At 47.4% G+C, this 22600-nt stretch overlaps 1 protein-coding gene across 10 annotated transcripts in view; it reads left to right on the top strand.

Annotated features, from left to right (window-relative positions):
* ARHGAP44 (Rho GTPase activating protein 44) overlaps positions 1 to 19922 on the top strand; it is an 88023-nt gene extending 68101 nt beyond the window's left edge. For 2 of the 10 annotated variants that reach the window (XM_028717151.2, XM_028717152.2), the window contains exons 14-22: positions 1426 to 1539; positions 2527 to 2618; positions 3945 to 4125; positions 6940 to 6957; positions 7930 to 8151; positions 10362 to 10820; positions 12369 to 12517; positions 13581 to 13958; positions 18785 to 19922. In XM_028717151.2, coding sequence (XP_028572984.2) covers positions 1426 to 1539; positions 2527 to 2618; positions 3945 to 4125; positions 6940 to 6957; positions 7930 to 8151; positions 10362 to 10820; positions 12369 to 12517; positions 13581 to 13958; positions 18785 to 18924 — 1753 coding nt within the window. In that variant the 3' untranslated portion in view covers positions 18925 to 19922. Of the gene's footprint in view, positions 1 to 1425; positions 1540 to 2526; positions 2619 to 3944; positions 4126 to 6939; positions 6958 to 7929; positions 8152 to 10361; positions 10821 to 12368; positions 12518 to 13580; positions 13959 to 15956; positions 16009 to 18784 lie in introns of all 10 variants that reach the window. The other 8 variants (XM_028717154.2, XM_028717157.2, XM_028717158.2 and 5 more) reach the window with 8 other exon arrangements.
* The last annotated feature ends 2678 nt before the right edge of the window (positions 19923 to 22600 follow it).

Raw genomic sequence — 22600 nt, forward strand, 5'->3', positions numbered from 1 at the left:
ATTTAAACAGGGTTGTGTCAATGAGACACAAGAGTGCTTGGCACTCCTGACTCTTTGCAATGCACCTCGAGGAAAACTTTGCCTCCAGCTCACTGCCTTCTAAGTAGCAAGGGATGCTTCCTACCTCAACATCCAAACCAGTTTCACAAGGATCCTCCCTAAGAGACAGGAGGGAGATCTGGCATGCTGCTTTGCTAGAATGATTATACAGGAGCAGATACATGCAATATTTTTTATTTATCATTTATTCCTTTCCATTTAGGAATTGCTTCCTATGACATTTCTCAAATAAATTCTACAATACAAAAGCATCCATAATAAAAACTTATGTGGAACCATTTAATTTATAAAAACAACTTCAAATTTAATACAGATATGGACCAGGATTTATTTATTTATTTATTTTAAAAAAATATCCCTTTTAAAAGGCTTGGGGGAAATTGGCACCAAAAAGACAATAGCAACGGTGCCTGTCTGATATGTACTTCCAAAAGGTAGGCAGCACCATGGTAAAGGCCTGATTCCTATACTGTGTAGAACAGGCCTCCAGATGAGATAGTATCTGCAAGAGGCATTCTCCTGCAGAGAGAAGTGAATGATTGGGTATATAAAGGGTGAGAAGGTCTTTTAGGTTTCCTGGTCCCAACCTGTGTACAGGATACGCCATTATCAGCACCTTGAACTTAAGGCCAGTAGCAGTTTTTCAGCTGCGGCATAATACGATAGTGGTTGTCTGCCCCAATGTCATGCCACCAGCTGCAGCTTCCAGGCCAACTTCAGGGGTAGCTCCCACATCGAGGTATTGCCTACAAGGACACTGATGCTAGGGCTAATGTAAGTCACATCTGGTGCTTGAGGATATCAGGCAGCAACGCCAAGATGCTTGTTGGGCGGCAGGGTAAATCGCTCCTGCCCCTCTTGAAATTCAGAGGCAGAGATCTACAGGCGGTGTTGCAATACTGTTTTTCTCTTCTTACAGGAGTCGCACCAAGAGGGCTTGATTCCCAACCTTAGTGGCAAAGTCAGTATATTTCTTGCTGGAAGTTAGATGTGCACTGCATAGAAGGGCTAGAGGAGGACTGCAGCAGCAGCAGTCACCAATAAACCATCGAGAGAAAGTGGTCACTACTGTGGCAAGCAGTGCATTCTCCTTGGCTTATATACAGTGATGTTTGAGGCATCTTACATTGCCGGCCTGATACCCAGTGATTTGTACATTACAATACTAGTCAATGTGAGCTTCTCCCACTGGTGGTTGGTACCTGTAAAATGCAAATAATGGCACTTGCCCATTTATTTGTATGAACCCCTGGGAAAGTATCCACTAGTTCATGTCTATTGGTTAGCAATAGTCTAATAACCCAGTCAGTAGCTGCTGAATGTGCACCCATCACTCCATTTTAACTCTGTTGCCTTCCATTGCAGGTACCTGATCAAATTCCTTGCACACTTAACAGAGTACCAGGATGCAAACAAAATGACCCCAAGCAACATAGCGATTGTGCTGGGGCCTAACCTTCTCTGGCCTCAGACAGAAGGGTAAGCGGCTGACATCTAGAACACTGCAGTTCTTAAATGCTAGATAATATAGCTAAGAACATACCGGTCCTGGGGCTGGGTTTTCTTACCTTCATTTTGCAAGCCTCTTGTTCAATTTTCATGCTTTGATCCGTTTGCGACATCTGGATGTCTCTCTCAGGGTGAAGAGCAGGGATGAAGTGAGGGCAAAATGTGGCATGAGAAAAGGATAGGCAGATTGCTGAGTGGAGGAATCACCCTTGCAGCACAATCCTGTGCATGCTTACTCACAAGGATGTCCCAATGCGTTCAGTGGAGTTTACACCTGTGTCAGCGTGCATAGGAATGTATCCTTAGAACTCTTCTCTGTATTTCTCAATTATTTGCATTTCAGAAACACAAACACGGTTGAAGAGAATGGATAGTTGCTGAGCATCAGCATGGGATAGATCACACCCATTGCCACCATTAATGTAAACAAGTCCCATAGTTTGTTTAACAAACACATCACCACAATGCAAATCATCACTTCTAGTGCTAGTGGGTGTCCGGTGAACAAATGTAGAATATAGAAACCAATCTGCCCCAATTCCTCTGAAAATGTCTGGTAAAGTATCCAGAGCAGCATCCTACCTTTTGCAGCTGACCGACCTTGGCAGGTTCCTGAGACCAGCCCCTTGCAACTGGATTTGGGAGGAAACAGAAGAATCTGCAGGAGACATGTTGCCTTAGAGCCAGGAGCTGGACTTTATCCTCTAGTCCAGGCATCTCCAAACTCAGCCCTCCAGCTGTTTTGGGACTACAACTCCCATCATCCCTAGCTAACAGGACCAGCGGTCAGGGATGATGGAAACTGTAGTCCCAAAACAGCTGGAGGGCCAAGTTTGGGGATACCAGCTCTAGTCCCTTCCAACCCTATGATGTTGTCATTTTGTTTTGCCCTTCGGAAGGACCTGTCTTACTGCCCTCCTTACCTGTCCCTTTCTCTCTCCCACCTTTTTGTTTCAGAAACATCACCGAGATGATGGCGACCGTCTCCCTGCAGATTGTTGCAATTATTGAGCCCCTCATCCAGCATGCAGATTGGTTCTTTCCAGGAGGTAGGGCTGTCTTTTGTTTGCTAGAGCCCAACTGACCTAAGGCAAAGTGGGCAGGGCAGAACTGGTGACAGCCAGGCCACAGATTTTATCCTTTTTGGATAGATCACCTCCCATAGGCATCATTTGTGGTTCTTGCTATTCCTTTCCCTGAGGGCTCACATTCTCCATAGTCTTGGCTAGGGGTTCTAGAGCTCTCAGCCTGTGCCTCCTAAACCAAAGGTCTGTGCTTCTGATCATTTGCTGTTCCAGACATGCATCTTTCCATGGGCTTGGTTTCCCTGTTTATGCTTTGTGTGGTACTATTGAGAACAGTTGTTACCTAGAAAATCCTATATGGGGCTGCTAGGTTCCCCAACCACATTAGAAGTGTTTATGATGATGAGTACATCATTGTTGTTGTTGTTGTTGCTGTTGTTGCTCACCCTTCACAAGCAGGGTGGGTCGCAATAATTTAAAATCCAGTTTAAAACAATTAAAACAAATTACAGCCACAGGAATAGGGTGGGTGCTGAAAACACATGTCTCCGGTTTCAAAAGGCCAGGTGAACAGGTGCATCTTCTGCATCTGCTGAAAGCTGTATAGTGAAGGGTCCAGATGCACCTCTGTGGGGAGAGAACTCCACAACTTAGGGGGCTGCCACAGAGAATTGTCCTTTTCTAGGCTGCCACCACCAAAACCTATGAGGGCGGCAGAACTACCAAGAGGTGTGTATATCATAGAATCATAGAGTTGGAATAGACCACAAGGGCCATCGAGTCCAACCCCCTGCCAAGCAGGAAACACCATCAGAGCACTCCTGACATATGGTTGTCAAGCCTCTGCTTAAAGACCTCCAAAGAAGGAGACTCCACCACACTCCTTGGCAGCAAATTCCACTGTCGAACAGCTCTTACTGTCAGGAAGTTCTTCCTAATGTTTAGGTGGAATCTTCTTTCTTGTAGTTTGGATCCATTGCTCCGTGTCCGCTTCTCTGGAGCAGCAGAAAACAACCTTTCTCCCTCCTCTATATGACATCCTTTTATATATTTGAACATGGCTATCATATCATCCCTTAACCTCCTCTTCTCCAGGCTAAACATGCCCAGCTCCCTTAGCCGTTCCTCATAAGGCATCGTTTCCAGGCCTTTGACCATTTTGGTTGCCCTCCTCTGGACACGTTCCAGTTTGTCAGTGTCCTTCTTGAACTGTGACCAGGAACGTCTGCCTCCAGGGCGTGTGTGTATATTTGATTTACACTTATCCTTGCCAAGCCTCTGTCTGTCCTCCCTCTGGCTTCAAGTGGGAGCCACAAGCACTACTTGGCCATTTTGCTCTCTCCTAACTAGACATTGAGTTCAACTTGACTGGGAACTATGGCAGCCCTGTGCATGTGAACCACAACGCAAATTACAATTCCATGCCGTCTCCTGATATGGACCACGCCGACCGCAAGCATCCTGACCAGGCCCGGCGACCGCTTAGCGTGGCCACAGACAACATGATGCTGGAGTTCTACAAGAAGGATGGGTAGGGGGTGCTTTTTATTTTTCTGCAGGAGGAGTAAGGGGAGGGGAGCTGGGAAGGGGCTATGCTGGCCTGGAGTCGCTGCTGCTCTGTAGAAGTAGTGCCCATGTTTTCTAGGCGTGCAAACACACTTCACTGCCTTGCCACTAACATCCCACCCCGCTCCTGACTCCACACCATCTGCAGGCACCTGGCCCATGGCCTCTTTAAAGGGAAACGGGGCTGTTGCACCTGGTCTGTCTGCCTATTCACCTGGTATGTGCCTGGCCCAAGCTAGCTGTATGGCTCTGTGCATTGACCCAACAAGCAGCATAGGTGTTCCCTGGGATGGGAAGCTGAGATCTACCTCACTGTACTAAAACTGGTCCTGATAACTTCCAGAGTGAAATTTGTCTTACACTGATTTCCTAGTGATGCAGTGAACGTTTCAAAGCATGTTATCAGTTGGTTGATGGGTGTTTGATGTCATTTTCTAAGAGCCTAAATAATAGGTCACATGTATGCCTGATCAGCATGCTGGGGCATTTGTAGTTTTTGCCATCCAGAACTACTCTGGCGGAGAGCAAAAAAAAAGGGGGGGGAGACTTGTCTTCCACGATTGACAACATATCACCATAGCACCGTTTGCTTCTGCTACCCATTAAAGAGGACTTCTGTACTGAGATCAGAAGAGGGAGCAATACAGCCATGGGTGAAGAAAGATGCTGAGCTACTGAGATGCCTATTGGATCCTGTTGACTCTAGCTTCGCATGCATATTTCTTAGCAGTTGTTCCTTGCTGTGGTAAGGTTAGCACAGGGGAGCAGCACTCTGCCTGCTCAATTGGCCTGAGCACATGCAGTAGTTACAGTGCTGCTCCTTTCTCTACCATCTGTAGATCTGAAGAGCTGTAGATCTGGAATCCAGGGCATTGATAGCTCTTAGTAGCCAGGGAGTAGAGGTGAAAATGGAGTGAGGGAGGAGATGCTTTCCACCTTTCATACATTAGAGCCTGTCCTGCTCAGGCTATGTGCATCTGGTCATGGGTCTACAGGTTCTCGCTAACATCTCCTGCATCCTCTAGGTGTGAGCTAGTAGTATTAAATGTATACTGTAAAACACTGATGTGGTAGCTTTACCATTCTGGAGAAGGAGAGGGAAGAGTGGTTGTTCTTTTAGTGAGGTCTTGAAATTAAAAAGCTGTCATTCATTGTTAGAAGAAAGGACAATTTTTCATCTTTCTTTTAAATATGGAAGAGATCTATTGATAGGAAAGGGAAAGAAAACATCTCTCAAAAATGAACTAGGTAATGGACCATGGATTAATGGTCCATTGGTTTTAAAAGACACATTGGGTTGTATTCAGCTGTGTCCGTCTCAGAGTAGACCCATTGAAATTAGTGGAACCAAGTTAGTCACATCCATTATTTAAGTAAAAACTTCATGTGGCAAGTCATGCACTATCTGCTACCTTCTTGTAAGTTTCTATTTGTCAAAGCAGGCTCAGGGAAGAGGGGGCTGGCATGAGTTTTGTAAACAGCTTTGATGTTTTTAGAATCAAGTGGTATATAAATTGTATGAAATAAATAAATAGCATGAATTTTATTGCGGGGTGGGGAATGAAGTGTAGCCTGCATGGTGGAAAGTCATCCAAAAGTTCCTAGGCCTGCAGTCCCTGCTTGTATCACCTCCCCCAATTAGTATTATTTTGGGGGAGGGGGTCTTAATCAGTGATTGGAGAGCTTAATATGGGTATGCAGTACACCTTATGCATTCCTGCCTAATCAGTTTAAAGCTCACATTCCTATAATAAACATATGCCGTTTAAAACTTCCTACTTGCAATTCCTCAGTTAGTTTAGTGATTGTTTTTCTTTTCTTGGATTTACAAAGACATTCTCAATTTGGACCTTTTCTCTCCTGTGACTTGTTTTGATCTCTTCGGAATGGCCATGAATGCCCTACTGAGTTTGCCATCCACATGCATAAAGCTTGGGTAGTAAGGAATGCCCTTGCCTGATGGAAACTGCATTGTCAGATCTTTTGTGTTTAAAAAGTCTCTTGAGGGTTGGACTTGGAACTGTTCTCAGGCTTAGTTTTAGTATGCTTTACCTGTGTCAATGTTATAGTGATCCCAAGGTCTAGGAAAGGCCTCAGTGAGAAATCTCAACATTTATTTTTTATTTTTGCATAATGCATGCAAAGGAAATTTAGCTCTCTGTAGAAGGTTGTGGCAAGTACCTGGAGCTGTGCAGTGCAACAGAAGTCATAGGTTATTTTCTTATGCCATGAAAGAGCTCTGACAGGAAGGCACAACCTGGAAAAGATCCCAGATAGAGGCTTGATACTGGCTCAGATTAGATTGGAAACATTGTAATCCCACTCTTGAGGAGCTTTCTGTATGTTGTGGAGTCTTACAGTGCTCAGTGCAGACATCAAATATTGTTAGGTCTAATTTGCAAAGCCTCTCTCCTCTGGATCCCAGAAGAAGAACCATGCAAAGATTATTGTAATCCCCTATTAGGTTCACCTCTAGCCTGCTCTCCCTCTCCCGCATTCTCCCTACACACACATACACACACACAACTGCAAAACAACTGGTATTGCTTTCACAAAAACCATCCATTTCCTCAAATTCTGCCTTTCACTGAATGTCCTGCTTCTCCACTTAGCAATATGCTTCTCTGCAGCCAAATCGCCCCGATCCCCCTGCTTTTCGCAAGCTGCAGCCTTGGACTTCCGAGCCCCTTTCCCAAAGGCCTGCCAAACTGATGCAGCAGGAGAAGCATTTGGCCTTAGTTTCTGTTACACTAATACCTGTATGTTTCTGTCCATGCAGCCTTAGGAAAATCCAAAGGTATGGTATCCTCTGGGTAGCTCTTGAACCATTCCTACCTTCAGTGTCAAGACCCAGTCAATTCAGAGCACCCACGGCCTTGCCAGCAGAGCAGAAGCCAGCTTCTCCCCGAAGGCATTGAGACGGGAGCCTGTCTTTTGAGTGCCCCGTCAAAATTTGAAGCTGCCTTATTACAGAGTCTGCTTTGGTGGACAGCGGCTTTCCAAAGTCTAGATCAGAGTTTCCCAAATTTGGATCACAAGTCCCACCATCCCTAGCTAGCAGGACCAGTGGTCAGGGATGATAGGAACTGTAGTCCAAAAACACTGGAAGACCCAAGTTTGGGAAACCTTGGTCTTGATAGGCAGAAGTTTTTCCTAGCCCTTTCCCCCAAGGTGGTAGTGATGGACCCTGGGCGCATGGGCTCTGTCATCGACCTATGGCCCTTCCCCCTTTCCTGCAGGATGTTGTTTTTCCAGTTTTTTTTATCATCCCCAATGCAAAGGGCATCATTTTCCTCTTGGGAAATTAATCACAGGTGTCCTGGCTGCACACTTTTTTAATATTCCAGATGCTCCCCCTGCCCCCTGCCATAGATGTTTTATGTCCAGGTCTGTGGCTCTTTGGAAAGGCCTCATGGTCCCGAGGCTCCCTGTTCTTGTTGATGTCTGGGAGAACCTCCCTTTGATGCAAAACTTTACCAGCTTTGGAAGGTCACTGTTTTTGCGGCTGCCCTGATGATTGCAAGTGGCCACTGGGTGTCCCAGCAGAGCAGCCTTTGACCCAAATGACCCTCACGGCCGTGCCAGAAACCCCTCTCTAGAGTCTACATTTAAGTAATTGGCTCCCATTGACTGTACGTGGATCCTTTCAGACCTTGGATGCACCTAGATGGCTTCCCTCCTTCCCCCTGCAATGTAAATGTGTGTGTTTAATGCTCTCAATGATTGCTTCCGAGTTGGTAAGGGACTATCTCTGTGTTCCCCCCCATAGCATGGGCGTCCGGGTGATGGACACCTCATGGGTGGCTCGCAGAGGCACCTCCATAGTTCGTAAGGCATCCTCCACCCCTCCTGCCATGCAGCCCCCCGCTCCGCCTTCCGATCTTGCTGCTACTCCTCAGTCACCAATTCCTGAGCAATCTCTTGACATTTCAGCTACTCCCTCCCCTACTCCAACTAGCTTCGGTTTCCCGCCAGGGGCTGAGAGAGCAAGGTAAGTGCTGGAGGGCAGCGCAAGCAGCTGCCACTGTGTTCTGTGGTCCTGGAAGTCTCTGTGGACACGTCTGCCACTCCCACACCTGCATGAGCCCTCTTTAGTTACGCTTCCGCTTTCACTTTGCAAGTGTGTGTGTGTGTGTGTGTGTGTTTGAATGAGAGAGAATTGAGGCACAAAATAATACTTTCCTGTGGCCCAGCTGAATGTAAGCAATTAAAAAAAAAATAATAGACCTGTCTGCTCCAAAGATTTTAGACAAGCAGGGAGACTGGCACCAAGAATAGTAACATAGAACAAAATTCTTTTCCTGGTTTTGCGCTACTGAGTCTGGGCAGACCCTCCTATTTTGCCACCTCCTCCTGTTGGAATTTGGCACCAGCAGCACAGAGAGGCTTATTCTGACCTGGTATTTTATTGATATCCACTTAAGGCAAAGGTCTGTCTCTGCCGACAGTTTTTAGGGCCCAGCTTCATCCAGCTGCCATGTTTTTAGTCCTGGATTTTCAGACCTAATACAAGACTTGTGTTATTTTGTGCTGTGGATTCATTTGTAAGGGTCAGCTCTGTGGCAAGTTAGAAATGACTGACCATGTTTGCCATATTCATATGTGCAGAGAGTAGGGGCTTATCCATAGGGGGTATCATGCATATGTTTCTGGTCTGTGCTTCTGCCATAGATGTGCTCCCTGCTGAAAGCAAGCATGGAATTAGACGTTTAATGCGTTGCATGTCAACATACCCACTAAAAGCAGGGGAGGGAGTGAGACATGCATGGGAATAAGAAGCTGGCAAAATCATCCACAAAGGCAGGCACTCTCACCTTTCTGTTGCACATATTCTCACAGAACAGGAGGAAATATGGGCTAAATCTGAATTGAGATCCCTGATGTTAAAAAACAAAAAATCTGTGTTTACACTGGCAAGAAGAGAGATTTAGTCCCACCCTTGCTACTTCTCCAGCCTGTGGGCTCCAATAATAGGCAGCATTTGTCTTGTCCTGCAGGATCCACCATTTGCAGTCTTTTCTTTTGACTTTCTATGACATTCCTGGTTCTTTCTCAACTTCAGTTTTTCCAGGCTTGTTCCTTTCCAGTAAATTGCCAAGCGCCAATTTGGGTGGCACTTCTCTGTTTGTGAGCTCGCATTAGCCAGGGAAAGAGGCCAAGAAAGAGGGATGGGGGCGAAGTCAAGCCCTTGATAGAAGGACATGCAACTTCATTAGAACTCATTCCATGCTTCCTTGCCTCCCCTGGGGTCTCTCTCACCTGCAATTGCATCCCTCACACTTTGGAAGGAGTCCAGGAGTTACATGGCAAACCTTGATGCTTTCCTGGCATTGCATCTCGGTACACTGTCCCGCTGTTTTCTCTGCCATGCTTTCCTCAGATCACTAGTTCTCAATCCAATATTCTGCTTAGGGTTGCCTGGCTTCCCAGTGTAATGAGGCAGCTGGTTCTACTATGCAGTGTGACCCACTTGTTTTGTGACGGATTATTTTGTCCCAAGTTAATTGACAAGAGTAATCAATTTTCTGAATTGTGGGGGACCTTGAATTCCATAGTGAACCCTCAAATGCCCCCTGGCTTGGTTTTATTTTCAAATTAGCACTTATGGGCGAAATCCAACCCATAGATACCCATTTCCTTCATATGGAGGAACATTTTCCTTGTGGGATATTCCTCCTCCCCCAAGCCCCTACACACACACACACACACACACACACACACACACACACACCAAGCCCCTGAGACAAAACCACCACTCAGGACAACTGTCATCTAGAGATGTTTTCCAGATCTCCCCAAACAACTGTTTAGGAATAGGTGACGTTGGCAAGGTAGACTTTGCACAGGCCTGGCTTCTGTTTTCCAGCAGATGAAGTTTCCAAGTGCCATTTTCTACATCTGGGTGGCTCATGAGAGATAAGCAGAAACCCAGGCCTGGAGCTGTCAGCTCAGGAAGGTGGGGACTGCTGCCCTAGCCACTGTGTACCTTGCAGTTGAGGAGCCCTTCTTGCTTTCCTTGAATTTTTGGTTGTTGTTTTCCTCTCTTCTTCTTTTTCTTCTCTCCCCCACCCCCACCCCAACCCTCTCCTGGCAAATGCTTATGGGCTGTTTTCGAAACTCCTGTTCGGTTCTTCCCTGTACAAACGCTCTCTGCTCTCTTTTTTGTTTTTGTTTTTGTTTTGTTGTTTTGGACATTTGCAGCACGGATGGTGTGTCGTCTAGTTGGTCGGATTCCTGTTACATCTACCCATCCCCTGAGGACGACAAGCCTCCCCCATACCCCTGCTACTCATCCTTCCACCACCACCACCCCAAGACTGGCCCATGCGCTAGGCCGGAGCCCCCCTTGCCACTGTACCGGTGGCCAGGGTACAGCCAAACGCTGCCTCCCCCTTCCTCCTCCTCCTCTTCTTCCTCTCCCTCCCCTCAGCAGCTTGACATTAACTCTAACCCGAAACCGTATTTCCTGCACCTCCCTAAGCAGAGCTCCTTCACAGAGTTGCATGGTCCTGAGACTAACCTCTCCTCCGTCTACATGAAACCCCCCCTCACCTTATCCAAACCCGATCCTCCTGGCACTCCTTACAGCTCCCATATGTCAGTCTCTCCCCCCTGGGTCAGCTGCACCTGTGCCAGAGACAGAGGAACCGGGCTCTCTAGGTAAATAACCTCTTATTTGACAAATGCTCGGGCAAATTGGGCACGGTGGTGAAAGGGTGAGCACCACTTGCTTGCCACGTACCAGAGGTCTACACACAGGGACGATACCTAGGCCCTTCACGCCTCCTCGGTAGGCAAATGAGGCCTTCCTGTTGGCCTCCACATTGCTACAGATCTCCTGGAGAGAACTTCAGCTATATCAGCTGATGGATCCTGCAAGGGAGGAAGTTCCTTGAAGCCAAATCCAGGCTTAAAATAGGTTTCATTGGTCTTCCCCTGTGAAGTGAAGTTCTGAGACATGCCCAAAGTGCTCTGTAAGAGAATTTTCAACACCACCCCCAAATTCTGTCTGCACAAATATTGCAGTTTGCCAGATGGAACAAGCCTCCCTTTCCTTCCCCCTTCCCACACATGACGGGGCCAATTTTGACAGGCTCAGGGAGCACACAATGAGGGTTGGGAAAGCCCCATTGCACAAGCAGGGTACGTTGCACAGAACTTCTGTTTAAAGGGCTATTTAGGTGAATCCCATGCAATAGATATTGCATGGGCAAGCATTTAGTGTCAATAGCATCCAACCAACCAGCCCTTTCTTTGGACCCCAAGTTGCAAAGACTTACATCAGAAGTGGGGGTTCTGTGGCCTTTCAGATGCTGCTGTTGCACTACAGCTCCTATCATCTCTGTCAACAGTCCATGCCAACTGAGGCTGATGGGAGCTGGAGTTCAACAACATGGGGGGGGCACATGTTTGCCCAGCCTTGTATTACAAGATTTTGAGTTGGGCCCAAAACAGCTGTGCCAGTCCAATAGCTTCTTTGGGTCCAACCTATTTAGAGGCGCAGGGGGCACCCACCTCGGCCTGGCAAACGTTGAGGCCTTCACCATCCAGGTTTCCAATTACCACATTGAGTTGCCTGGTCTAGCCAACCACCTTGAGTAGCACCTTTCTTGCCACAGATTATTTGTGACAAACACCCTCCCCTCAGTTCCCTCACTGAGGTAAACCATGGCTTGCCACACTGCCTTGGGGTTGGTGGCCACTTGTAAGCTGAGTGCAAAGGAACAAACTTGGACAACTGACATGGCCTCAAGTTCACCTCTTAAATCTGTGAGGTGCCCCAACCCATCCCCACCACGAGGAACAGATCGTATTGCTGCTGGTCCTCCTCCTGCCCCACCTGCCGCACAGAGTGGTCTCTCTGGAAAACGGCTTCCCTCCATTTTGTTTCGTCTCATTGCTGTGTACAGAGTGACTGAGAGGGCTGCAGTGCCATTCATGCTCTAGTCATGCTCAGATCTGCTTTTGAAAGTGGATGTGCAAGTTTGTCTGGTCCTTTGGGCGTATGTTCGGGAGCAAGGCATCAAAACGCTTTGCTTTGCAAGCATCATTGGCTTATCATAGCGGAGGGTTATGGGCCTGCACCCTGGGACTGTGGGACAGGAGGAGGGGGAGGCCATGGGAGAGGGGGATTTTTGCACTTAAGATGCTCTTCGTACAAAGGGGCTCATGACTGCTGCTTCTTGTCCACCTTTTGTTTCTTTTTAGCACACTAAAAACCAAGGAACTCTCTCCTGTTTCTGGGCAGAAAGGGAGCCCGGTTTGTGGCCCTGCAGCACCATGTGGGACCACACAGCAGTTGCCTGGTCTCACACAGCAGCTGTCCACAGAACAGAGCCCACACACCCTGCGGAAAGGTAGGTATTCACTCCTGAATAGGGCAACAGGAATGGGTTCAGCTGGGTGAAACGAACAAAGCAACAACTCTCTCTCAGGGTGGTGTAGTGGTTAAGAGCGGTAGACTTGTAATCTGGTGAACCGGGTTCACGTCTCCGCGCCTCCACATGCAGCTGCTGGGTGACCTTGGGCTAGTCACACTTCTCTGAAGTCTCTCAGGCACACTCACCTCACAGAGTGTTTGTTGTGGGGGAGGAAGGGAAAGGAGAATTTTAGCCGCTTTGAGACTCCTTAGGGTAGTGATAAAGCAGGATATCAAATCCAAACTCCTCCTCCTCTTTCTTTCTTTCTTTCTTTCTTTCTTTCTTTCTTTCTTTCTTTCTTTTAGTGTGTTAACCACACAATTTAATTCCACTAGTTAACTGACTGCTTTTTGGCAGTTTATCTCTGTGGGCAATGGCAATGATTGCAGATTATTAGTTCTCCTTTTAGGTGTCCTCATAAGACTGAGAAATCTGGTAGGAAAGTTCCTGCCACAAACACTTGAAAGCTTGTCTAAGAAATAAAGTCACCAGAATGAGCAAGTGGGGTCCTTTGGACAGTTAACCTGGAGGATGTAAAAAAGAGCTAGGTCCAAGCCCTACTTCTGCTTTGCATTCAGCATAGCACTAAAGAGATTGTTATGTCAACGCAAGCATTTCTAGTTGACTGATGGAACAATCTCCTCTCCCCTCGTACACTGTTCTGTGAGTTCTCCTAAACCTCTGGAACAGATTTAATTGAGTGCAAGGGGAGGGGAGGAAGTCCCATTGCGCTAGCAGAGAACCCTTCTGTTGGCTTCCACTAGTACAATGAGTTGGTTAAATATGGTCCATTGTCTCTGAGTCCATGTTCCAGACATGACTTCCCATGAGCACAGGTTGCCCTTACGCCTGAGCTTCCATTCACCAGGGCTCAAGCAGGCCTGATGGTTGTATTTAGAAAGCCAGTAGTAAAAAGCTCACCTGACCTCCCAGTGATGAATGACAACCACCTGTATCTGTGTGTTTGTATGTGTGTCTCTTTCTCTCTTGTCTTCTGCAGTTTCAAAGAAGCTGACCCCCATCCCTGCCAAGGTTTCTTACGGCCAGTCAGGTGGTATGTCCGATCAGTCTACGGGGCAGCCGTCCCCTGCCAGCCTTTCTCCCACCCCACCAAGCACCCCATCACCCTATGGACTGAGTTACCCACCAGGCTACTCCCTGGGCTCGGGCCCACTCTCCCCGGCAGCTGCTCCTTCTCTGTCTTCTCCTCCTTCCCTGACGAGCACTTTAACCAAATCTCGGCCCACCCCTAAGCCACGACAGAGGCCCACGCTGCCACCTCCACAGCCTCCCACATCAAACGCATCTGGCTCTAGTCCGCAGTCCACGGAGCACACAGTACTTGACGGCATGTCCCCCGGGGAGAGCATGTCCACAGGTAACAAAGCAGTGGCAGAGGGACAGCACTCTAGGGGGGTGGGGGGTTGCTAGCAGAGACAGAGTGGAGGAGGGAGCAGTGTATGGGCAGAGCTTGCCAACGTGGCGCCCTCCAGTTGTTGCGGGCAGAACTTGCATCATCCTTGATCTTTGTCCGTGCTGGCTGAGGATGATGGGAGTTGTGGTCCTGGGTATCCGAAGGGCACTGGTGGCTTGGGGGGAAGTTCCAGGTCTGCCTTTTGATTGCTTAAGGCACAGCTGGCAAGAAGCACTGCAGAGCCAAGAGGAAAAGGTAGGAACAACCAGTGTAGAGCACCATAATCCAGTCATGGAGTTTCCTGGTGGCACAGCCCTTCATTTTTTTCTGTATTCCACAGGCAAGTGGCAAAGCAACAATTGAGCTATGCTGTATATAAATCCCGGTGCTTGTCACCTACTTAATCACTCAAGCAGGAAGTGATTGCCATTCAAAACAGGATTCTGAAGCTACCTGAGAAGCAAGGCCAAAATTCAAGTGTTGCATTTAGAACAAAATATCAAGGGGTAAATTGCACACACGGTGTGGGAATGAGGATCACCTTCCGATTCCAGGTCATATGTAGTGAGTTAGCTGAGCTAAAATGCTGCTTGAGGATGATCTGGAAGGGAATACTTTGAACGTGAAAGCTGAGCATAACACAGACCTTTTTAGCTGGGAACTTAGCCTTTCCAGACAAAAGGGACATTGCACAAGTGCTGGTAATCCCTTCTCCCTCTGAAAATGCAACTCTTCCTCCATGTTTCGCTCTGGGTCCTGCTAAGATGGACATGGGTCATTACTTTCTGATGTGATTCTGTGTAGCATGGCCAGGGAACCTATTTCAAGCAGAGGGCCACATTTCCTTCTGGGTGACCTTCCCCGAGGGCCACCTGGCAGGGACAAAAGTAAGCACAGCAATGAATGCAGATTCTGCCTTTGTGCAGGAGGCTGATTTCTACACATGCACCACTCTCTCTGTCCTCCATCCATGGAAGCAAAGAGGCATTGTCAGAGTCCAAGGGCCTAATCCAGCCAGGCAAAAGCCCTCGAGGAGGGTGTGAAGCAGGGCTGGTATAGGGTGGAGAGTGTGCCCTGGGAAGAGTTCCAAAGGCCCAAGAAAAGGCCTAGAGAACTGCATTGGGCCCCCCCAGGCCAAAGGTTCCCCATCCCTGCTGCTCAACTATTTTGCCTTTTTTTAACCCCCTTCTTCCCTTCCCCCTCCAGGCTGTGCATTCATAATTTCAAATGCTAGACTGCACATCTTCAGTAAAAAAAATTAACAGTAAATAACCCAACCAGTAGTGCTATTTGGTTAAGCAGTAAAATACCACTGAGGGGGAAATATGTTTATTACCCTTGGGAAACCAGAGTGTCTAGAAAGGCCTTCTACATTCCGGCAGAGTCTTTGAGAGAGTCAGCAGTTCAGCCTTCATTTGGGAATTTCAAATATGGCCAGATATGCAGGAGCAGAACAAAACCGGTCCACTCTTTGGCACACCTGTCTCCACACAGGGCTCTATTCCTTGGGTGGCTGCAGCTTTTGATCTGGAGGTCAGTAGTGGCCAATCTTTGTGTCCCAATGGCAGAGGCGAGGCACAGCTATCAGGCAAAGTCTCAAAACTCAGGGGTGGTTTGACTGTACATAACTCCAGGATGACCTGTGCTTTTGATCAACTGATCCCTGTTCTTCTGAAGGCCTGGGGCCTCCAAAACATTGGGGAGAGGTCAATTGCAGTCCATTCTGGACACGTGGGCCGATCGTGGCTCCTGTTGCTACATCTTGTGCTTTGGGAATGGCCATGCCTGTGTGGTCAACATTTGAGAGGGGTTTTGTGTCTCCAGCTTCCCGCTGGTGTTTTTTTCTGGTAGGCAGGTGCAATTGGAGGTCTTGTTGTGTACTATTTTTTTTTTTTTGTCTTTGTTGCTTTTCCTGTTTCTCTTCTGTTCCTTTCTCCCAATCCTACCATTGTGTCCCTGCAGCTGTTTGAGGCTCGTGATGCAATATTGGATAGGTGTGAGGGGAATGCTCAGGGTAAGCTGGAGTCCCTGCCCTCCTCCCTGAACCTTCTGCCACTACTACTACTGCTGCTGCTGCCAATGTCACCCCCGCCACCCCTGGCCCCTGTGCCTTTCCTCACAGAGTCACACCCACCCACCCACCCCATCTCGCTGGCCTTGCATGGGGCACGCTGATCCGGAACTGCATGGCTGCTCGAGCCTGCTCTCCACTCCCCAGCTGACTGATAATGATGTCATTAGTAAACTTGCAGGCGGGGGGTGCTTCTCACTTGGCCTTTCATGCCTGACATCTGTGTGTGTGCGTGTGTGTGTGTGTTTAAACATGTGTGTGTGTGTTTAAATATATATATATCTATATATGCAGGCATTCAGCTAATTCCTTTCCAAGCCACGGGATTCACTGGCTCCTAACCTTGCTAGCCCCTTTCTTACCAACGTGACTTTCTCCCTCTCCCATTCCATGTGTTATTTCCAAAGGGATGTCATGATATTGCCATTAATGAATATTAATGGCAGTTGTTTGTTGTGGGTGAGGCCAAAGGGGCAACCCAGGAGCAGGTGATGGTCAAGGCTATGTGTGCCACTGCTCAAAAGGATACAAAGCTTGTGGGGTCTTCTTCTCACCCAAGTAAGGACAGCTGCCTTTACAGTATCAGTGGGAGACTGCAGCCCTCCAGAATTTGTTGGGCTCTGGCCCCCAGCATCCCTGACCGCAGCTGAAATCCAGCAACATCTGGAGGGACACTCCTGCTTTTTGCACTATAAAGGTCCTCGGCTCAGCTGAAAAGCCTAGCGAATCGCCCCTTGTTCTGAAGTACATCTCCCACAGCTGATTTAGAATTGCTTCCCCATTCCCAATTAATGGGGGAATGCTCTCAGGAGTAAAACCATATTATGAGGTACAGATAGGTAGCCGTGTTGGTCTGCCATAGTCAAAACAAAAAAAATTCCTTCCAGTAGCACCTTAAAGACCAACTAAGTTAGTTCTTATTATCACCCTCATATTATGAGGGTGATTTTTCCTCAGTATGCAAGGATCCCATACAGCTTGCAGGTTCTTGACATACAAGTTCACTTCTCCTGTCTCACAAGTAGCCATGTGGAAGCTATTCCTTTGCTTCTGAGAGAAGCAGTGACTTTCATTGCTTAAAATTATACATAGTGTGACATGCTCCTCCCTGGCTAGGTAGGGACTGTCTGCATCTTAATTGAAATAGGAGGCTTGTCTGACTGGAAAGGAGGGGTGAACAGGATGTTTTGTCATAGCCTATTTGTGTCTTGTGGAGCTCTGGGGATAGGTCATGGCTGTGCATGGGATGTTGTCGTTTTGATAAATCTGGATGCTTTTGTTTATCAACAGATAAGTAAGCCTACTCTGTCCTAATTGCATAGTCTTCAGCTCATCTGTTTGGAAGGACTTGTCCATCAATTCCTAGCCACTTTTGTCCACACCGTGGAGTTACTTCATATGATTTGTGAAAGAGGCATTTAGAGTATATCCATCATGGAGATATGCTGTGAACACTGTATCATCCAGAGGAGAGATTTGTGTGTATACTTTGGCTGCTGGGCATGTGCTTACCTGTGTCCACAAATATTCTTGTCTCCTTCAGAGATATGGGGAGATTTGGTAGGCACATTTTGAACATCTTTTTCACATCCTGAGGAGTGGCCCAGATGAGATTTAGGAAAGAGCTGCCTTTCCTTTATTCAATGCCGCCTCTTAGTTCATTGGATTAAGCAAGGACCAAAAATATTCTGCTCTGAGAAGACATGTATTTAACAATATCCCTTGTCATTTCTGCAATTGACTAGCTCTTCAGGATGGTTTTGCACATTTATAAGCCAACCTGGTCATTTGGCCCGATGTGCAAACAAGTTAAATATTTTACTTATTTCTGATAGCATGTCTATGGATAGTAAACCACCAAAAAGCATGTAATAGAAAAGTGAACCTTGAGAAGTTGAATGGGATACTTGCCACTTACGGGGACAGTGGAGGGAACAGAAATGATAAATTCCAGGTGTAAGTTGTATTGAAGTACTGGCTGCCTAGATTCCTTCATTACAGGGAACCGTTTTCAGCAAGGCTGAGCTAAGGGGACAGCAAAGGTGTCCAGGCAGCTTTGGCACATTTTGTTATGTTGATACCCCCTTGCCAAATGAGATTGTGGTCTTGGGGTCTTTCGCCTAAAGACATTTAAAGCAACTTTGCAAGTAACTTCTCAATTCAATATCCTTCAAGTGATTTGCCTGCCTGCCCACGTACCTGTATGCTAAGTCATTTGTGGCACATGGATGGTGAAAATGGGAGGAGGACTGGAAGGGAAACTGTCTTCCCATTTCCAAACTCTTTCCTGCATGGTTGCCTGAACATCCTCTCTCACAACAGATGACAATCCAAGTTGCTCTTTACAGGCCCATGGTTAACACTAGGTTCTGAAACTGCAGGATATGCTGCTGTCTGCTGCCATCGGCCCAGAATCTGGTTTGCTGAGCTGTTGTTGAGATTAAGAAGCATGTGGCCTACACCCCGATTCACGCGTGCTTGCGGGGAAGGGACAGCTGTGAAGAATGTTGCAGCAGCAAAAGGCACAAGCCAAGATTATATTATGACATCCCTTTCCTCTGGCATTAACAGGCTCCGAGAACTGTACTTCCTGCTCAGTTTTAAGTTAAAACGTTGACTATTTTTGTCTGTCTTAATCTGTATATGAACGGGTGGGCAGACGTTGCCTGGAGCAGCATGGTAATTCTCTGTCTCCCTGTGTGTCTGTGCCTGATTGCAGATCTTGCCCACCTTGATATCCCTTCCATCCATGTAGAGGTTGATGCCACACTCCACCTGGACCCACTGGGACAAGTCCAGAGACATCCGGTACAAGGAAAAATCAATTCAGAGGAGGATTCGGAAAGCACCGCCCTATGACACAAAAGCCCCTTGTCCCTCTAATGTGCTCTCTTGTACATATCGGTGCCCCATGAAGACTACAGAAGGCGATGTTGTCCAGAGACCTTGTCCAGCGGGGGGGGGGGGGCGGTCTCTCTTCTGGAGTTCCACTTGCCAGCCCCTTTGTGCAAGACTTGACAGACCTGTGGGCCTGGTGCTAACCCTGGCAAAAGGGCATTGCTGGTGCAATTTCCAATTTATTTATTTATTTTTGTCTCCTGTTTGTTTAGCCTTATCCAAATTTTGCCTTTTTGACGTGGTGCCTATTTATCTCCCTTTTGAGCTTTTCGGACCCTCAGACAAAGAATTAAGTCCAACCAGCCCTGTTGGGGAATTCTGGTGTTGTGCACAGGGCAGAGAGATTCAGGAGCATGGCAGGCTGCTCACCGGCTGAACTCCACCGAAGGCACCCACTGGGTTTTTGGCTTATTGACCTTGGCAGTGTCTTTTGTTCCTTCTGCCTCCTGCTTTCGCTCCAGCTGTCCTTACTCTTTCCACTCCATCTGTGCTGGTTCGTGTATCTCTTCCTTATAGATTGTGGCCAAGGAATGTTTGTTTTAGAAGCTGAGTGGTGGGGGAGAGAAAGAGAGAGACCCCCCCCACACACCACAAGCAGCGTACATCTATATTTTTGTTCAGTCCCTGACATCCTTATTTCTGAAATAGCCAGATACAGCCTTGTGAGTCTCTGTGTATCCACAAGCCTCTAAAGGGAATGGGTGTCTGGCCTTCTCGAATCCTTTACCATTCCATTTTCCCCCTCCCCTTCCTTTTTTCATTGGTTTTTTGCTTGACTCCCCCTGGGGGAGAAGCTAGTAGATGGAAGAGGGGCCACTCTTGGGGGTGGGGGGTACAGGTGTTTGGCAGTGGTTAGAAGTCGGAGGGAGTGGTAGCTGTTGATATGGGTGAGTGATGGTCTCCTGTATGTCGGGAAGCAGTTACTCAATTAGCAATAAAAGTGTTCCTAAGGATACCTACCCTCCTGCATTGTGGTGTCAGAAGTGGAACCTGGTCGTGTGGAGTTCTTGTTCACCAGCGTCACGGGCTCATTTCCCCCCTTCTCTCTCTGCTGTGGGCACCATGTCTTGGCGGCAGGGAAAGGGGAGACAAATACCACCAACAGAATATATGTTTATAGTGGCCCGATTGCAGCTCCCCGTTGTTGTTTAGCCCAAGGTTCGACTGAGGAGAGCAAAGCTCTCAACTGTGCATGCAAAGGCAGATGTAACCTTTTAAAAAAGAGATGAGATATATATATATATCTGCTGAGATAGATATATATTTGTATATATATATAAAAGTCTATAAATATATATATATATTTGGTTTATTTGGGGCCATTCCATCAGAACGGGTGTACAAATGTACAATGTAAATTATCATAATTCTTCCAACACAGGCATACACACAGACCTTTCCCACCCTTGGATTTATGATAAATGTCTCCAAACACCCTCTATTTTTTGTGTATGTGTGTTCCCCACCCCAGCAGTGTTTTTGCAAGTCTGGGTGCTCTTGCTTTGCCACAGGCTGTGATAATGTGTAGTTCATCACTCAAGGTGGAAGAGGCAGGGAAACAAGTGCAGATTGTTGTTAGAAAGGTGTGGGGAGGAGAGAGGGGGGCGCGAAACGGTACTCTTAACTGCTCTTTCCAATTCCAGTCACTTGGTGTATTTGCTGCTCAAGCAGGGGGCATTGCCGATTGGTATCTTGTGCTGCATCTTAAAACTACTGGCAAGACAGACCCATCCCAAGCACTGAGCAGCTCCTTTCTCGGGGGGGTCTCCTGCTTTCTCCATTTCTGCCCCCCACCCCTCCACTTCCCCAATGTATGGTCTCATTAAAGTACAATTAATGACTTTTGTGGTATCTCTGTTTCTCTCGTCTGTTGTTTGCTGGGTTTGGGTTAGCAGAGAGGGGTGGCTCTTGGCTGCAAATAAAATATACCTGGTGAGAAAGGCTTATTCGGCAGCGAAACTTACATTTTTCAGGCCACTTCAAAAATTAGGCATTTTAATGATCACGTTGGAAGCGCCCCTCCCTTTTTCATTTGCAGGCAACTCCCCTTTTACATAGGAGTTATATCCTGAGGTAAGGGACGTGGGTAGCGCTGTGGTCTAAACCACAGAGCCTAGGACTTGCCGATCAGAAAGTCGGCGGTTCAAATCCCCGCAATGGGTGAGCTCCTGTTGCTCGGTCCCTGCTCCTGCCAACCTAACATTTCGAAAGCACGTCAAAGTGCAAGTAGATAAATAGGTACCACTCCAGCGGGAAGGTAAACAGCGTTTCTGTGCACTGCTCTGGTTCACCAGAAGCAGCTTAGTCATGCTGGCCATATGACCCAGAAGCTGTACGCCGGCTCCCTTGGCCAGTAAAGCGAGGGGAGCGCCGCAACCCCAGAGTCGTCCGTGACTGGACCTAACGGTCAGGGGTACCTTTATCTTTATATCCTGAGGCACCACACATGTAAGTGAAATCACATATATTGGGAACACCATTGAAAAAGCCTGAAAACACCCTCTAAACCTCTGGAACCCCCTAAAAAACCAAAAATCCACCAAACTCCACCACAATCACTCCCTCTCCATTTCTCCACAGGCCTCAAAAGGTCAGTGCAATGGCTCGTGGGATTGCTAGATGCTGTTTTAGCACCACTTTTGCCATTTTTGTGCTCATTTAGGGCCTCTTTCCATGCCACTTCCGGGTTCGCAGTGGTGCACGTGTGCCTTGAACACACATAAATGGTGAGTTGCTTGTACTGTTCATATTCACCATTCATCCATTACAGTTTTGTTTCTCCAGATGGAATGGGAGAAACGCATTCCTACAGCTGGCTGCCTCTGCTACTGGTCTGTGTTGTCCTGAGGCTGCTCTTGGATGAAGAGATGGCTGGTGATGGTCTGATAGTGTTAACTCTCTCCCTGCCTGCATTCCCTGTCTAACCCACTGTGCTAATGATTTCATGATGCCAGTGCAGGTGCAAGGAGAGGATAGGGAGCTGGTGAAGTTGGCCAGGCTTTCCCCCAACTTTCTCATGTTGAGTGGGAAATGGCTTTAGGACAAGGGCAGCTAAAAGCAAGTGTACATGCAGCAGATGATCACCTGAGGAGAAGAGGAATTGAGTAAGGGAGACACGCCTGTTCATCCTGATCAAAGGACCACTGTCCTAGTGGAAGAAGACTTTTATCTGCCCCAACCAGAATGGCCAGTGGCCAGGGATGATAGGAGTGGTATTATACTACAGAAAAATATGAAGGACCACAAGTTCCCCAACCCAGGTTTGAAATGTAGGAAAAATCCATTTCCTATGTGTACAGCGCCAGCACCAGGAGGAGGCTGAAAAGGTGAGTGGAGAGCTGGCTAAAAATGCCCATCAGATCAAATGCATATAGGTCACAAGTGACTCACCCATACAAAATGCAGCAATGCCAATGCAGTTACAAAGCTACTTTCCTGAATCCCTGTCAATGGGTTTTCTTTTCTTTTTCAAGAAAACATATTACAAATACATTTAAAAAATGGATTTCTGTATTTCATATGTGTGCAAGGAGCCTCGATAGTGCTCTAAGTGGCAAATGTGCAAACACTTAATGTATCCTGGGCTGCTGAGAGATGTTTTCAATTTCACCACTGCATCCCTAAATAACTTCTGTGC

Source organism: Podarcis muralis, chromosome 2, assembly GCF_964188315.1.
Source record: "Podarcis muralis chromosome 2, rPodMur119.hap1.1, whole genome shotgun sequence".
Classification (NCBI taxonomy): Eukaryota; Metazoa; Chordata; class Lepidosauria; order Squamata; family Lacertidae; genus Podarcis; species Podarcis muralis.